The 19412-nt window shown below is 36.0% G+C and overlaps 1 protein-coding gene across 1 annotated transcript; it reads right to left on the bottom strand.

Moving 5' to 3' along the window:
* Positions 1-12064: 12064 nt before the first annotated feature.
* On the bottom strand, positions 12065-17811 carry lgals2a (lectin, galactoside-binding, soluble, 2a). Its single transcript, XM_017488232.3, has 4 exons — positions 17676-17811; positions 15200-15288; positions 13928-14099; positions 12065-12453 (listed from the first exon to the last, which is right to left on the bottom strand). Exons 1-4 carry the CDS (start codon positions 17679-17681, stop codon positions 12307-12309), a joined length of 414 nt encoding a protein of 137 aa, XP_017343721.2. The 5' UTR covers positions 17682-17811; the 3' UTR covers positions 12065-12306.
* Positions 17812-19412: the final 1601 nt, after the last annotated feature.

Below are 19412 nucleotides of genomic sequence, written 5' to 3'. Positions count from 1 at the left end.
TAACATTAAAACCACCTGCTTAATGTTGTGTAGGTCCTCCTTGTGCAACCAAAACAGCTCTGACCTATCGAGTCATGGACTCTTCAAGACTTCTGAAGGTGTACTGTTGTATCTAGCACCAAGATGTTAGCAGCAGGACCTTTAAGTCCTGTATGTTGTGAGGTGGGGCCGCCATAGATGAAACTTGTTTGTCCAGCATATCCCACAGATGCTCGATCGGATTGAGATCTAAGGAATTTGGAGGCCTTGAAGAGTAGCTCTTCTGTGGGATCGGACCAGAAGGGCTAGCCTTTGCTCCTCATGCTCATCAGTGAGCCTTGAGTGCCCATGACCCTGTAGCCAGTTCACCAGTTGTCCTTCCTTGGACCACTTTTGGTAGGCACTAACCACTGCATACCGGGAACACCCCCACAAGTCCTGCCATTTTTGAAATGCTCTGACCCAGTCGTCTAGCCATCACAATTTGGCCTTTGTCACATTTGCTCAGATCCTTACGCTTGCCCATTTTTCCTGCTTCAAACACACTGATTTCAAGAACTGACTGATCACTTGCTGCCTAATATATCCCACCCCTTGACAGGTGCCATTGTAATGAGATAATGTTATTCACTTCACAGTGGTCAGCGGTTTTAATGTTATGGTTTATCGGTGTATATAAATAATTTATAGTAGTAGTTTTGGATATTTTTGATCTATACATCTATTATTTTGATAGTTTTACCAGCAGCTAAATTAAAAACCTTGACACCTGGTGCTCACCAAAGAATGTACCCCCAACACAGTCTCCTGAAGCTCACTGACCTGGGTACTCTTTAACTTTGCAGAAGATGAACAGCTCCTGACACGCTACTTGGGGAGAATCATTTCAGATCTACAGCATTTATCTCAGAATCAGGAATATCTATAAGAATTAAAGAGAGAAAAATGAGACCAACAGAATCATGAGGAGAGAACAAGAGTTTAAATCAGGGCTTGATTGACAACATGGTGCCTCTCCAGATTTCTCCAAAATTTCCAGAACATGTGGCATTTCTGCAGCTTTACAGTTTGATACACTTCCTGCGGGTGAGTCAATTCAGAGTCAAATAGCTTTCTCACCGCTAGAGTTCACTTGGAAGTGTATCGAAACCACCTCGCTCAGGCGCTCTCAGACCCAAGTGTGATTCTTGTGTTCTCAACTGACTAAAGAACCGCAGCGAGGGGGACAACACAAACACGCCAGGATTCCATTCCAACTGAGTAAATTGAAGCACCTGAGGTGGTCTTGATCAGCTTCCACATGAACTCTGTTTGCAGTTGGAAATAAAAGAATGAAAAGGTTTTATGAGAAGTTTTCAGCATTCACATGCCTCTTTTTTGCTTTTTAGTTAATTTCAATTGATGTGCAGTGTAAAGCCAAATCATGATAAATAACAAATGAATCAAAAGAATCATATTCATTCTGATTCAGACTTGGCATATGGAGTAATATGTGTGAAAACACTGATGTATCTGATGTCTCTTTTATACGTCTTCTACATGTATCTGATGTAGAATTTTTTGGAGTCTGTACTGAAACCAGGTGAGTGTGAGATTAGGATTATAAGAAGGAAATGGTCATTGTTGCTCCTACAGATTAATGTACGTTTAATCAAGTGAATGTTTATTTCACTACTCTGATTAAGTTTGGTGGCATATATGGTTTCTTCTCTCCGAGTTAATACTTTAAAGATAAACCAGAGCCCTCAGAGTTTTTCCCTTTATGATTCAAAGGCTGTATCGTTTTGTTCTCTAAAAGCAAAGAACGATATTTTAATCAGCTCCCTCTGGTCCCTGGGATCCAGGTGATTATGCTAATTTGCTGTGATCATAATCGCCTGGAGCCAGAAGAATGCTGTCTCGACTCGCCCATCCATCATCACTCACGTCCTAGAAACACACTTCTCTGTCTGGACCAGTCACAAAAGTCACAGTGTGTATAATAATAACAATAATAATAATAATAATAATAATAATTATTATTATTATTATTATTATTATTATTATTATTATTATTATTATTACAAAAAGTAAAAAATTATAATATGCAAAACAAAAGGAATAGGATTACTTAAATAATTAAACTGCTTTAAAGAATTCGAATAATATTAAAGTTATGTAAAAGTAACATGGCAGTAAATTTATGATGAGTAATAAAAACTAGTTAAAAGCTAAAGTGAAAATGTTCATTTGCTTTGGGTTTGTTTTTTTGTTTTTTGCTATGTGTAGTACATTAAGAGAGAGGTTTTAATCACAGGTGGGCGTGGCCAATTTAGTGCTGAAAAGGCAGCCAAGTGGAATTACTCTAGTGAGAACATTTATTGCACTACACATTAGCACTTGCTAGTTCTACTTAGCTAGCATTATATTAGGCTAACAATACAGCGACTGCAATTTTAGCACAAAAATAACATTACTAGCTAAATAGCTAATGTTACCAAAAACTAATGTTAGTAAATGACTTTTTCTGCAACCCTGATGCTTTAACATGAACGTGTAAAGGTTCTGAAACCTTATCCAAAGAATTATTAAAGTACCCCTAAAGAACTGGACACTCCAAGAAAATTATGGACACTCAAAGGTTCATCAATGCCTCTGTAGGACCAATTAAAAGGTTCTATGTAGAACCTTACAGAGTGTTCCACCAATCAAAAAAGCTTGCAAACAGAACCCCTTTTTGAAGCTAAATACCCCTAATTATCCAATTAAGCCTTGAAGAACATCTTTTTTTTGTAAGCGTACACACTATAAGAAGATTCAGAGCCCTTAAGAGTTCTTTTCTGGTCCTTCTGAAGTAAACCTTCAGGTTCTATGTAGAAACTTACAACATACTGTTTCCAATTAGGAGTCTTTTTCGGAAGCTAAAAACCCATAATTATTTAAGGAACTCTTAAAAAACCCTTTTTTTCTTTTAAGAATGTTCACTTTTTGGGAGTTTTAAACTCTAATATTCATTTTCAGTTGCCTTTCTGAATGAATCCTTAAAGTGTTTATGTAGAACTGTTTTTGGTAAGGTAAGTACTATTAATTATCCAATGAATTCAAAAAACCCTTGAGAACAAAATGTACACTCTTCGAAGATTTTGAACCCTTCAACAAAGTTTTAACAATTAGAACCCATTTTTGGAGGATAAAAACTAATAAACTCTTCAAGAGCAATTTTTTCTTTTTTTTTTTTTTTTTACCATTTATCTTCTTGGTTCTTGGTGAACTCTTAGAAAAGGGTTCTTTAAGAGTTCAGTGGATAATTAAGACCCCCACCCCCACCCCCAAAAAATACAGGTTCTGTTAAACTCATGAAGGATGTATCATGGGATAGCTAGCGTAACAGAATTAGCATTAAAATGGAGTAAACACTGTAATAGCAATAAAAAGTGAAGCACCTGTTAGACTTTGTGGAATGTTGAGTATTTTATTGCTCTTATTTGTTTATTTATTAATTTTTTTTCATTTTTATTTTTTTTGCTATTGTGAGTTATTACCTGCCTTCAGGGAGGAAGTTCTCTTCCTGAATTATACAGTCATGTTAAATCAACTTCCTGTTCCTCCACAGACTCATCCATCTTCCCTCGAGGTGAGAAAGTAATGAAACTGCCTTTTACACAGCGACAGGAACGTCCCTATAGCAAAAACAACCAGAGACAATTAAACACGGTTGACTTTTTTTTTTTTTTTTACCCCAAACAGAAAGTCAGTAACAAACAAGTGAAAATAAAACAAGCAAATATTTACAGGAACAGAATCAGCTGTGTTTATTGTTACACCCAACCTTCATCGCCAGATCACATTGAATATTAATGTGCTGTTAGAGACAGAACACGCCGCTCAGATGTTACTCCACTACTGTGTGTACAAACTGTTCTACACTAATGACCTGCCTGACATGAGTTTGTATGTGTGTGTGTTTAGTTACCAAAAAGTAATGCGTCCATTTGTGTAAGGAGGAAACTGGAGTAGTGTTTGTGTGATTAAGAAAGTGTGATTAAGAATATTAAATAGTCATGTAAACACTTGTTGTAATGTTCTAAAGGATTTTTCACAAGTTCTTCTTCATCCGAATTCAGCCTTTTGCATCACAGATCTTTAAAAACAGAGAAGTTATTTTAGTGTTAGAAAGTCAGAGAGACCGAAAATTCAGGACACTGAACAGCAGATTTAGATAAAAGACAACAATGTTTTTATTGTCTTTATTATTATTATTATTATTATTATTATTATTATTATTATTATTATTATTCCATGTGGCTGCTAAATTTTCACAGTAGTGCAGCTGCAAATCACAGTTTTATCTTAATACGCTTGTTCTAATACATTATCGTTTCTATAATAGCAGCTCATTCACAGGTACAGTGAACACTCCACTAATAATAAGCAGGTTTTAAAAAAAAAAAACAAAAAAAAACATGTAATCACTGATCTGTGAGGAGATGTTTATGTAACATTTATGGAAGGAGTCTCCAGTGTCAACGCTTTGTAGCTTTAAGTTTTATGACATCTTCAGGACAGAGGAGTTTATGCTTCTTTGTGGTTTCTCTGTAACATGACAAGTTGTGTAACTTTCTTTGTCTTAACTTGAAGAGAGAGATGCTGGTGAGGAAACGATTGTTTATAGCTTCTGTAACGTAAGTGACAACAGGAACTAACTTGTTTCATCAACACTGCATGTATCTATAAGCTAGAGATGTGTGATATGATAGAATATTGATATAAAGATAAATGAGCTTACAATTCACTTTTCTGAGATATCACAGATGTCATGACATCTTTTTATAATTACAAACATTTTTATATCCAATTTAATTAGAAGCAGCTGATTTGACAAATTGAATTCAGAAAGTTTTTTTTAAATAAAATTGTTTCTCCTTTTCAGTTTTAAATATAACTTTTTAAAATAAACGCAGTATTTTCATCTCAAAATAAAAAAAATAATTGTTTTATATGTTAAAGTATTTTTTATATTGAAAACAATTCACCACTACTGTATTGTCAACAGCAGATTATGAGCAGATTGTGATACATGTAGTGTATTGTAAAAATGTCTCAAACATTCATGACATATTTCTATCATATCGCCCAGCCCTACTATAAACAGATAAAAAAGTATAATGTGTTATTTAATGGGACATATTTTGTCCCCAAACTCCTTTTACATTAAAAAAAAATATATATATCTGGGTAATTTTATTAGCATTTTTTTTTTATTTTATTGTTATTTTATATTTTAGATTATAGCAAGACTGGATAAAGCTGATGAACAGTAAAATCACCAGCTCTAGCTTTGGACTGCGATTTTTATATACTTTTTAATAATTTCAGATTTTATTCTCAGCAGATTTTCTTCTGCTCTCACTTTCCTTGTTCTGTCTCATTCTATCCACAGGTTCATGGCCCTCACACTGCGTTATATATTTATCATAGAAATTAGGAGATGTGGAGGTGCCGAGCTGTAAGGGCCATGTGTTTCAGTATTGATGCCATCAGCGTGTTGAGGGACTCAGGAAGACGTTTATCGAGCCCTAACCCTGGCTTTGTGCTCAGTTTTCTTTCCAGAAAATTCTGTAGAGGTTTGCACACACACGTCACAGCTTTCTAGCAAGAGCTGAACAGACGCACAGCGGGAGAGACTGATGTATGAACACACACACACAGAGTTTGTGCCTGAAAATAGGTTCTGTCCGGTCAGCACACACTCCAGGAAGCTTACTCACATCCAGAAGAACCCTCAGGACACGCGTTTATTTCCATCTGGGTTTCCCAATTATTCACAGTACAGAGAGAAAATAAAAGACGGAAAATGCATGCATGAAGCCTCAAGTGTCCACACAAATTCAATTTCCTGTCACGCTGTAGGTGTGACCCTGAGGATTCAGATAGTGCTTAAAAGCTCATTTGGAGCACCATAGACAGGAATAAAACACATGTCTCAGCAGATCTGCAATGTAGAATCCTGAGAAGGCCTGCAATCTCCAGACTCCATTCCTGCATAATTTCATCAGTTTTTTTCCTAAGCAATACAATGCAGTGATGTGTGCAAAAGCATTTTCTTGATCCTCGTGAGAACATGCATCTATTTCCTCTACCAACATGGTTCTGATGTTTGTTTTGAAATTCCCAAGATGTCATATCTTATTTTTAATTCTTAATAGTACAAAGCCATTTACGATGAACAGCACATGGGTGGGAGTGCAGATAATATATATTCATGTGAAAAATTAAGTACACCCAATGGAAATTGTTGGCTTTTTACATTTACATTTTATGGCATTTGGCAGATGCCCTTATCCAGAGTGACTTACATTTATCGAATTTATACAACCGAGCAGTTGAGGGTTAAGGGCTTTGCTCAAGGGCCTAGCAGTGGAAGCCTGGCAGTGATGGATTTGAACTTACGTCCTTCTGATGTGTAGTCCAATGTCTTAACCAATCATTTATTCAACAGAAATAGCAATAGATGTGATTTTCTTCTGTGGAAAAAGTAAGTACACCCTTGGCCTCAAAAGCTAGTATTGCCGGTTTAGCAGAAATAACTTCTTGTAGGCATTTTGCATAATTGTCCATCAGGCTTGCTGGAATTTTTGACCACTCTTCCATGCAATATTATTTCAGTTGCAAGATGTTTGAGTGTTTTCTTGCATGTACTGTCCGTTTCAAATCCCACCACAACATTTCAATGGGATTCAAATCCGGGCTTTGACTAGGGCATACCATAACTCTCCATTTATTCTTTTTGAGCCATTCCTTGGTGGATTTGCTAGTGTGCTTAGGATCATTATCCTGATGTAAGGTCTACTTTCGGTTCAACTTCAACTTTTGGACAGAGGGCCTCAATTTATCTTCAAATACTCTTTGATATGATGCAGAATTCATAGTTGAATCAATGAATGCAAGTTGTCCAGTTCCTGAGACAGAGAAGCAACCCTGAACCATAACATTTCCACCACCATGCTTCACAGTTGGTATGGGGTGCTTCTCCTGAAAAGCCTCATTTGTAGGTGATTTTCCTAGGTGATTGAACCTGATTTTCCTTACAATGGAATGATGTATTTCAAATAATTTGGAGATCTTTTTAAATCCCTTGCCAGACTCATAGGCATCCGCAACCTTTTTTTCTGAAGACCTTACAGACTTTTGGCTGAATCTTGGCATGATGACGCTACACACCTCAATATGTGTGCACTTATATAAATGGTGCACTTATATAGCGCTTTTATCCAAAGCGCTTTACACTGTGTCTCATTCACCCATTCACACACACACTCACACACCAATGGTAGCAGAGCTGCAATGCAAGGCACTAACTTGCCATTGGGAGCAACTTGGGGTTCAGTGTCTTGCCCAAGGACACTACGGTATGTGGAGTCACGTGGTCACGTGGCCGGGAATCGAACCGCCAACCCTACGATTAGTGGACAACCCGCTCTACTACCTGAACCACAGCCGCCCGACACTAAAGGGAACACCAGACACTAGATATGTGAGGGGTATAAATATGGCAAGTTCCACCTGCACTACTTAAGCAGGTTCTAATCATTGCCACCCAATATTGAACACCTGATTCTAATTCTAATGGATTTGAAGATTACTTTTTATATGTGACTGATCTGTTTTTTGTTTTTTTAATTGTGAAAATCACTACAAAATGTTGATTTCATGTGTCATTTTATAGTGAATCAACTTTATTAATAAGCACTGTTTCAAAAAAGATCAAATGTTTGCCTGTCCAAATATGTCAAATTAATTAATTAATTAATTAATTAATTAATTAATAATAATAATAATAATAATAATAATAAACAAATCTATGAGGTGTACTTATTTTTTCACATAGTTGTAAATGTGGAGTAAAGCAAGCTTTCCTATTTATATTATCTCAAATCAGATTCTTAGCATTTTACGTTAGTTTAATAATTTTGGACTCACTGTCTTAAGTTTGATTCAAGATGCACAGTATGTGCTTTTATCGCTGCCTGCAGCTCGGCTCAGAAACGTATCCAAGAGCCACAACTTGCATTATTCACGTTGCTCAGTGAGTCGTACTGTCACTATTCAGCACTTGTACTGTGTGAAACTTACAAAAGTGTTTCCAATAGAATCCTTATTTGGCTGACAGTATCCCTTAATTATCCAGTGAACCCTTAAAGAACCATTTTGCACTCTTTGGAAATCTTAAACCGTTAAAGTGTTTCTGAGTAGAACCCTTAATTACACTTTTAGAAAAACAGGCTCTTCAAGGGTTCTTTCAGGGTTCATCAGATAATTAAGGTGTCCTAGCTTCAAAAAAAACAAACAAAAAAACCCAACAGATCCCTTGGAACTCTTTCTGTTAGGGAAACACAATGTTGTAGGGTTCTACAATAAACCTTTAAGCATCCTGGCAGAGGAACAACCAAATAACTCAAGGACGCATCAAGGGAGAACTAGCATATAGAATCCTGATAACTACATTCAGTACTTGTACCATGTGGGTGGAGCTATAAACAGTGCAGATCACTGATTGGTCATACACACTTGTAACAGGATCACCCTGATTAACATGTGCAGATGAAACAGCTATGTTGCTGGACAGTACAGCATGGTGATGTTCATGAGTAGGGTCTGACAAAGTGTCTTATTTTTCTGGTGACTCCACATGAGCCTATGTGAAGTCATGCAGGCCAGTCCAGAGAACACAGGGTTGCAGAACCATGGCTCTAAAAGTGAGAACAGCTGGGTGTAACCAAATTTGAACCCTAACTGTGTACGTCCATTTGGTAACTACATTAAGTAAATTAATTAAATATATTGACAGTTAAACTTGGTCATCGCTACAATAAATCTCCTAAAACCATCACCTTGATCAGGACAGTGCTGTCTTTGTTATACAACTTCATACAAAACAGAGGAGTTTACACTTTGCTGTTTCTAACTAAAGTTTTCTAACTAATATGACTAATATGAAGCTGCTTGTGTGTGTGTGTGTGTGTGTGTGTGTGTGTGTTACTAACTTGCAGAATATAGAAAGTCTGGTGAGGGAACAGCTGTTTTTATGGCTGTTTTAATGTAAGTGACAAGAACTAATTTGTTTTATGAACATTAAATGTAAAGAATGAGAGGAATCAAACACTTTGGGACATTATGTTGTATGAAAATAATCAACATCAGCAGAAACTTCATAAAAAACTAACGTAGTATATTATTGCAACAGTAACACACACAGTGTTTAATAGTGGGTTATCATAGTCATTTCTACACTGTATCATTTATTTAACCAATTTTAAAGAATCAGTGAAACTTTCACACTACAAAAGGAACCCAAACAGGAGTTGAAGGAAAAAATGCAGAACAATTTCATGTTGCTTAAGTATGGGCTTCATGGCACATGGATCAATAGTGACGGCCGGAAGTGTTACCAACGGGGTGTCAAATTGAATGGTATTAAATGCTGTGTGAGCAAACTCAGGATGAATTAGAAGCAATGGAGAGAAATGAGAAAGAGAAAAGTAAAAAACCACCTCACTGTGAAGAGGAAAAGAGTCCCATTAGATTCAGTGGTGCACAAACAATACATCAGAATTTATAATGTAATAAAGGCGAAGAAGAGTGAAAACAATGGATGATTATAATAAAACTACATCATGTCATCAGATAAAATGGTATACATCACATGTAAGGAATAACACACAATGGGTCATGATATTATAGAAAATTAATCCACGCTGTGGTGGTGTGATGAAGCCACTAAAAGCTGATTATTTTCCTATAAAAGCACATCCCCAAACATTTTACCCCATTTATACCACACCAATTTACCAACGATTACAACAATTTTTATTCATTAACAAAAAAATCCTATTTTTTTTTTAATCCAATTGCAGTTCCATTTAATGTTGCTGAATGACCATGAACCAAGTTAGTTCCTGTTCTCACTTGCACACTCACTCAATATACACACACTGTCCTGTACCTACAGTTATTCAGAAACACGAACACCAAAGGAAAAACCTTCACCTGCTTCATAGAAAGCTTTTGACTGTCTACTCCTCACAACAAATGCGTCATAAAAACTGAAAACTGCAGAAGAAAATTTTTACACAAAAGCAAGGAATTCATCAAAGCTGTAATTTATCCTCTACCCTCTGTAGAATGCAATACATCAATAAACTGCCTGTGATCTTCAAACAATCCCCAAACTCAGGAGAAGACCTATACGGAAGATAAATATTCTTATTCTTATATGCAGATGATTGGGTTTCACTCGGTCCCAACAAAACATCACCCTTCAAGACAAAAACTGTACCGATTAGTCAACATCAATAAAACCCAAATCATGAATCAAAATTCCAGTTAACTTTTGGAGGAACCACACTAGAACACACCAGAGAGTGTAATTATTTACAGATCTGTTTATCAGTGCATCTGGAATATATATATATATATATATATATATATATATATATATATATATATATATATATATATATATATAAACCCACAGAACTCTGGGTGCAATAGCAAGAAAAGAGAAAGCAAGAAAGGTTAGTTGTAATTAATTCATCATTAGGTGGGCGTTTACTCGGAGAAGATGGTGTTGGATTAACCCTCTATTATGTTGGAGGGGAGTTACATCGATTATGTTATGGGTCAGAATGACTTCCACAGTTTAAATACACTCAAAAACAGAAAAGAACAGTTTAAAAGAGTAAACCTTTATTATTGTCTCGAACAAGCCATAAGAAGAAATATTTGCATACGAGTTCATGACCCTAAATGAGGAAAGTAAAAAAAAATCATAGAGAAAAAGAGAGCTTCACCGGTATTTCAGACATCTCAAATGTGGAAAAGGGTCCCATAACACAACAGGAGGGTTAAAAGACTGTAGGCGACTTTGTTCTCATTTTGATATCAGATGTAACTTTGCACCAGTTTGTAAACTTGTGCACAACTTGTCTGTGAACTGTTGATTAGAAAACGTGAATATCAAGCTGAGTTTTTAGGGTGATCAGGTGAGGATTTATTTATTTATTTATTTAGCGCTCTACTATCATTTTCCGCCACGTTATCCGACATTGTGACCTTTCATAATCTCCAAAAAGCGATTTAATAACTCCTACACCTACCTCATTTCCTCATTTACACACAGAATAACTCACAGGACTGAACTGCTCTCCAGCACGTGCACGTAATTAAGCTCGTTAGCAGCAGCTGCTTCCGGTCCGCGCTCTGCTTCTGATTCCCACCACCTTTAATCAATACAATTACTGAATGGCATTTTAAATGAATGGAAACCCCACTTTATTGATTCAATTCATTTAAACTGTTCTCAATTCATTACTGTTTTAATCTGCACCTTTATACAGATGAAAATCTCAAGAACAAAAAGAAGAATTATTTAAAAGTACCAATTTTGTACTTTTATTCAAGAACACATTATACTTATCTGTTTACAATTACATATAACATTCATGAAACAAGTTAGCTCCTGTTGTCACATACATTATAGCAGCTATAAACAGTTGTTCCATCATCAGCCTTTCTTTATTCTCTCTTGAAGTTAATACAACACAAAACTCTCAACTTGTTACACATGTTACAGAGAAACGGCAATGAAGCATAAACTCGTCTGCCCTGAAGATGTCAGAAAACTTAAAGTTACAGCTTTACCTCTGACTGTTACAAAGCGCTGACACTGGAGACTCCTTCCATACATGTTCACACATTTCCTTACAGAAAACTTGACCTATAGCAACACTTACATGCATTTTTTTTTATCCATTTATGTGGAGTGTCCACTGTAGACATCCCTGTGAATGAGCCGTTAGTATAGAAATTATATCCTGCACTATTGTCAGAGCTGCTGTTATAGAGAATTAATCAACACCTTCTGACGAATCCGACTTGAACACTGCTGTATTATAAACAGCAATAATCATAGAGTAAGACAAATGGAGTCCAGTCCTTATTGTAATAATTTTATTGACAAAGAAACAAGAAGCAAAACATGGCTTATGTAAAAGAAGTTTGGTTTCAGCTACAAAACAGAGTTTGAATTAAAATTGCATTTTAAAAAAAAAAATATTTTTTTTTGGGGGGGGGGTATTGGAATGATGCTAAAACTGCAAGAAAAAGCTTTGCTGTGAACATGAATGTAATCATTTCATTCTGTAATCTGAAATAAATGTGTTTGTTCTCTAGGGTTAATTTTATATGGTTTAATTGCATAGTAGCACAGTGATGTGTAAGACAGAGGAAACCTAGCATAGGTTAGCTGAATAAGTGAACAGACATGTTCCAGCATAGTAGAAATTGACTCTACTTGATCTCGATGCCTTGGATTCGCACCCCGCCTTCAAAGAGCATGTAGTTGTACTTTTCAGCGCCAGGGCGGTTTGGGAAGTGGATTTCCGAGTTGTCTGGCAGAATGATCTTAAACTCTTCATGAGTGAAAGTGATCCATACCTAAGGAGGAAGAAAGGGGTTTCATTTATTCACCATGTTCTATAATTTAAAAATAAATAAATGAATAAAATTAAAACAAAAACCACAGTTTGTATGTTTTTGGCGCACTCTGCTGCCCGAAAAGTATAATGCAAGCTGGTGCTATCTTCTGTTCAAACTTAGGCCAAGTACTAAAAAAAATCAGTTTTGTTCTATTTGCAGTGTCATTATATAATTTCCCTCTGCTTATCTATCTACCCATCCATCTATTTCCCTAATCTATCTATCGTCCACAAGCATTTATGTTCAAATGATTGTTTCATTAAAACAATTACACAAGGCATAATAACAGTCAAAATGAATGCACACTGTAACTGATTAAAACTTATACACATTGTATAATGTGAAATTTTAACATGCGGCTATAGTGCACAGTGTGAACAGCCTTGCTGTTGATAATAATGGGACCCATTAAAATAAAATTTAGCTTACATAACACAAGGCTAATCTGCTATATTGATAGTTATGACCAAATTGCAATGAATTAGCTAGCCACAATATATGTGGAGTGTCCTAGTTACATAGATTACACCATATTACCTTGCCTCCTCCTGAGTACATGTTTTATATTTTTACCAATGTGTGCAACGGAGGAGAGCTCTTAGTATTTTTAACTGATTTATTAATAATCAACTAACAATCGATTCGGATCACCAATAATGCTAAAAAATAAATGACTTTTAATATGTTTCAGCTGATCATGGTATAAATATTGGGGGCGGGGTTTGTAATTGCTATTTCCGATTAGCAATTAGAAATTGCCCCCCCCCCCCCCCCACGCCTGGTAACTACGCCCCTGTCCCTGTTCATTTCCGAAATGTTTCCTGTTCAAAGATGACAGAAAACACCATGCTGTTCCTGCACACTGAGTGTCTGACCCATGACTTTTACATCATGTCCACCTTTTCTTTTTTTGGCAAAACGAATACAAAAAAGCGGTTTCTTGCATGCCACAGAGTCGGCTATATATGTTAGAAATAAAATGAAAATGCTTAATACAGAAAACAGCATCACATTATGTTCCACCATGTTGGATCACACAGTGTCAGTGTTTTTGAAAAACGTGAGTTTTCCTTCATTCACTTTGGAGCACCGTATAGAAAATATATCCTTTCTGTGTTCAAAAACACTGCTTTGGACATTTTCAGTGGTCAGTAATGTAACCATAATAGTGTGTACTAGGTCTGTGTACAACAAATATGCCTTGTGATTTGACTTGTGAGGAAAAGGGGCAGAGCTACACAGCATGCCAGTATTGCAACTCTTAGTGTTTTAAATCTTCATGTCTTTAAATTTGTATAGCTATTACAAGTGAAGATATGAACAAAAATTACCAAATGCACCTTTAAACAATAAATGTATTGTTTCAGTCAATAATATTTTACCTACCTCAGTCCAGCACATTATTTATTAAAATTAAATTTGTAAGCCTCACCTTAAACTCCTCGCCATAATTAAAGGGAAAGCCATCTGGTCTGTGCTCCTGGCACCAGCTTCCCCCCTGGTACGAGTTACACACTACAGTGTTGTTATCTCCGTGAGCGTTAAAGCGAGGATTCATGTGCAGAGCGAGTTCTTCAGGACTGTTCCCAATGTTAATGGCGAAACTGTAGATATGGAGGAAAACATCACATTTACACATGTTGGAGACGGAACTGCATGAAAACACTGAACGAGTGGCGGTGGGGTGGTGTGATGAAGAGGATGTTCACAAGACAAGTTAGTTCCTGTTCTCACTTATGTTATAGCAGCTATAAACAGTCGTTCCCTCACCAGCCTCTCTTTATACTCTCTTAAAGTTAATAAGACAACAAATTTACGCAGCTTGTTGCGCATGTTACTGAGAAACCGCAAGAAGGATAAACTCCTCTGTCCTGAATGTGTCGGAAAACTTGAAGTTACAGCTTTACCTCTGACTGTTACAAAGCGCTGACACTGGAGACCACTTACATAAATGTTACATAAACATCTCCTTACTTTAAGAAAACATCGCCAATGACATTTTAAAAATATGTTTATTATCAGTGTATGTTGTACACGTACCTGTGAATGAGTTGTTACTATAGAAATGATTACATATTATAATTAGAACGAGCACATTAATTAATGAATAAACCTGTGATTTGCAGCTGTGCTACCATCAGAGCTGCTGTTATAGAAAATTAACCACAGGGTTCCTACACATTTTCCATTTCAAAATTCCATACCTTTCCATACTCAAATTTACAAACTTCACTGTAGATTTTTCAGACTATATTTAACATCTGATAAATGGCTTTAAATTCCATTTATACGCTGTACTGTGATGGGAACTGCTACCTAACAACGTGATAATCAATCACAGACCATCCCTCCCACAGATCCAGTCTAGTACGACCTTTTGGTTGCCCTGGTGCCTGCTCCAAACGCCATGAAAAACACTCCGCTTGTGTGATAAATTTATTTAAAGAAATTCTCAATTTTATATTTTAGAAAACAGAATAGGGGCAATAGTCTGGAAACACATATTTCCATACTCTGTTTTCTTTTTTTTCCATACTTATCCACACCTGGAAATTACTCAAATAAAATACTTTTCCTTACTGCATAGGAACCCTTTATCAACACCTTCTGACCAATCACAATCCAGAATTCAGCAGTGCTGTGGTAATCCCCTGTGTAATCCACTGTGTAATCCCCCTCCTTTTTTTCCCTTTTAAAGACTTACTTAGTGGAATCGGGAACCACGAATCCAGATATTATCAGGGTCTGTCCTGCTTTAAAGGACATGTTCTGCACGACTACATTCTGAACATTCTGAAAGAGAAAAAGAAAGAAATATGACTTTAAAATGTGACTTGGGATTTTAATAACACCTACGCAGCTGGAGCAGAAAAGCATAATTGATTATATAACTAACACAGCGTTGTGTCCTTTGTTAAGCACCCGGTCCTGATTGTACAAACCCTCCGAACTGAACTGAATTACAGACCATCTGTTTCCACTCGAGTGTTATTTATGAATTGGGCACAGCACCAGCATGGGCGGTATCTCATACAGTTGGACAGCAAGATAAATGTCCTCCAGCAGATCTTAAAACTGCAGCTGGAACGATGAAGGATAAGGAATAAGCAAACTGGAAGTCAGATTTTCCGTACAGGAGAATAGGAGCAGAGCCAAGACACTGGGTTTATACTGTACATGTGGCATCGTCTGTCTTCTGGAAAGTTCTACAGCATGGAAAATGAGCAGCTGTGAGCAAGATAGCAGTCGAACTGAAATTTCAACAACACTACTGAAGGGAATTAGTTAAGTTCCCTTAACTAATAGTCCGTAGTTATATCTGAGTTCTGAATTCTGATGTGTGTAATTATTAATGTAGCTCATGTCTGAACATGGCCCTGAGTCTTAAAATGTACTTGGTTAATAAATAAACTAATTCTGATATATAAAAAGTCTGCAGTACAATTCCCCTTCTTGACATCAGATACTGATTTTGCTCATGTGAGCAGACTGGATTAGACGATGGCCAAGGAGCAAGGCTAAATTTGGCAGGGGAAAGGGGGAGATATGAAACTGATACAAAATATTTAAAAAAATAGCAAGATGAAGGAAATGTGTTAAAGTGAAAAGAGAGAGAGCGCAAGAGGGAAAGAGAGTGGAAGGTCATCTAAATTCTTTCCACATTATTCAGGCAGCTGGAGTATAACGTCTACACTCTGCTATAATGTAATTTTTCACAACGAGTGAAGAAATGCCGTCTCGAGTGAGTGTGACATGGCTGACTTTATGTTACAAAAGCGCTGAAGGCCTCTGGACGTGTCTCTATAGTGCTAACTCTGCTAAGTGACATGTTCCAGATCATTATTTCAGTATTTAATACCGCTGAAGTTTGTTTCATGTTAACCTTAGAGAAATTAGTCATCAGACAGAGACACCACCTCCAGCTGGTCTTCCTCAAACTCAATTTGGATATAACGCGATTAACAGGTTTTCCTTCTGACTCTGTGTTTACTACACGACCATAAACATGGACACAGCTTGGACACAGAGCAAGATCTGTTCTGCAAGAGCTAGAAATTCTGACCACGTTGATTAACTTAATGCTGGAGCACAAATACAGGCCAACCGCCATCATGATTTTTAGCTAACGTTAGTCTTAGGCCTTCATTTATGGTATAAGATTTACTACAGACATGTTGTAGTATGTAGCAAAAAAATTCACTGAAATTGTAATTGCTTTTTTGTTTGTTTGTTTGTTTGTTTGTTTTTGCCATTTTCTAGTTTGTTTTTGCTGAAAACAAAAATTAAATCCCAGCTGATTACAGTTTTTTTTTTTTATAAGTAGCTGGAATCAGTCAAACTCTCAGGGGAAAAGGTGTTCTAAAGGTTCTTTAAGGGTTTATTGGATAATTAAGGGTTCCTGGTTTCTAAAAATGTTGTTCTAGAAACAAACTGTTGTAGGTTTATAAAACTACTAAACACTGCAGTAGATAATATACATATATAAGCATAGGTATTACTGCCTATTTATTTTCATCTGTATATATACAGATGTATTTAACAGTACTTATTTCATTTGTTTTCATTATTTTATTATCTTATATTGCATTGTAGCTGAAAGTAAGCAATTAAGTGTACTTCTTGATAGGGAAACACTTTTTCTTTTTATCTTTTTTTTTTTTTTTTCTACATAGAACCTTTGAGTTCCCACAGAGCAACAAGCGAAGAACCTTAAATGGTTCTAAATTTTCTAAGTGTATATAGTATATTAGTGTACATGATGATTTATAGGCCCACAGCCTATGCCTCTTCTTGGCTCAACAATAAAACTAAAATACTTTTCTAAATGACTGATATTACTATTATTTTTCCATTTTGTTTGACCGTTGTTATTTTATGTAAGTTTTCCACAACGCTGACCTGATCTTATTGCAGCTTATTAATAATTCTGTTTGCTCTACAGTGTTGTAAATTCATGTAAGATTCCCATTGGAGAAAATAAACTACATAATTTTTTGAGTGAGGAGCCACACCCTTTCTCCAAGAGCAGATTCCTCACCATCACTCTGCTCACTCATGCAGAAATGCAAATATGTGCAATCCAACTTTATACCATAATGCGGGCATAAGAGGCTCTGTGGTAGTAACACAGCGTGCATTAGGATTATGTGAAATATATATATATATAATGAAATACTCACACTCATGGTGACTTTTCTCTGTGATGATGGAGAAAGATGAAAGTGCAGGATTTCAGGAGAAATTCGCAGTGCGTTTGGAGCTGTTTTAAAGCCAGAGCTGTAAGGGGGCGGAGGATGCCTGATTGATGGATACAGCATCCAGTCAGATTCGTACGTTTGTTTGCTCGGACCAATAGTGAAGAGGAGGTGAGGGAGAAGGAGGTTCTGTATGAGAGAGAGTTCAGGGTTGGCAAGTCCGTGGTTTTATTGAGGGATTTGCGGATATTTTAAGTTTACAGTGTATTTCTGCTGTTTCTTTTTCTTCTGCACGACTGGAAAGTTAAGCTGTTTATAATACAAACAATATCTGCTTCACTGGAAATAAACGAGCAGCCTAATCATGTCTGTTCAGCTGTGCTCTGATAGTGGATCATTTCCACTGATGCATGTGGTAAAGAGGTGCCAATACTTTATGCAACGCAACGCAGTGTATATTAATGTGTCCTACTGTAATATTTCTATTTGTGTTATGACAGGTGTAAATAGTTTACTGTGTTTATATGGTGTTAAAGCTGCAGTATGCAGGCTCATGTCCAGAGGTTAATTTTAGAAACTGCCTAATCACTAATTTTAGCCTGCAGTGTGTTTAAAGGCTTTTGTTATCAGAGTGGGAGAATATTTGGGAAGTCATGTGATGGTTTACCGATCACTGTGATCACAGGCCACTTTGTGTTCAGTAAATATGTACAGGCTAAATTTCACAAATATATATATATATATATATATATATATATATATATATATATATATATATATATATATATATATATTATTATTATTATTATTATTATTATTATTATTATTATTATAAGTTCATCATTCTTATGCGGGAAAATATTTTCCTGTGATTATTTCATTTAGGAAACATCTTAATCATATATCGCTGAGGGAAAATAATTATATATAGGTTAATGTATATATTTTTATGTAGATTTTAAAGCACACCTATTATGGTTTTGAAACGTGCTTAATTATGTTTTAGAGGTCTCATATTTACATGCATCTGAGGTCAAAAACACTTTAATGTGCTCATAATTTAAATTGCAGCATTACCTTTTTTTTCCCCAGTGTCAAAAAACGACTCATTCAGTGGTCAGTTCTAACTGATTGAGTTAGATATATAACGAGTTTCAGCTCCATCTGAAAAAAATGAAGACCAGAGACAGGTTTTTTTGTTACAAACCTACGTAAATTAGTGCAGGAAGTAAGTCTGGAATAACTAACGACTCGTTTCAGCTGTTCAGAATCGGTTCCTTCTTTTGGGAGTCAATAACTCCGTTTGTCGTGCACTTTGATTTTTGAAACTTTGCATACTTTTTACATTCACAAACAGCTCTATAAAACACTACATGAAAGGTAATATCTGAAAAACCATAATAGGTGCACTTTAAGTTTGAGTTTTTGAGTCAATTTTTATTGAAAGGTGTAATGATTTAGTGTGGACACAGGAGGGCGGTGGTGAGTTATATTACTGAATCAATGAGTAGACCACACACAGGTTTTTTTTGTTTTAAACCAGTCATTACAGTGAATACCATGTTATGTTACATTCATAACGTAAACAACAAAATTAATAAAATGCTTTTACAACAGATTTTTAAGGTCTTTTCTTAAAATGGATAACCATTATAATCATCAGAATTTATAGTGGGTTAAAGCAAAACAGTGTAGCTAACCAGTGAGAGTCTTTGACATTTC

Source organism: Ictalurus punctatus, chromosome 2, assembly GCF_001660625.3.
Source record: "Ictalurus punctatus breed USDA103 chromosome 2, Coco_2.0, whole genome shotgun sequence".
Lineage (NCBI taxonomy): Eukaryota > Metazoa > Chordata > Actinopteri > Siluriformes > Ictaluridae > Ictalurus > Ictalurus punctatus.
Note: the sequence above shows the minus strand (reverse complement) of the source record. Positions and strands in the feature narration are given on the sequence as shown.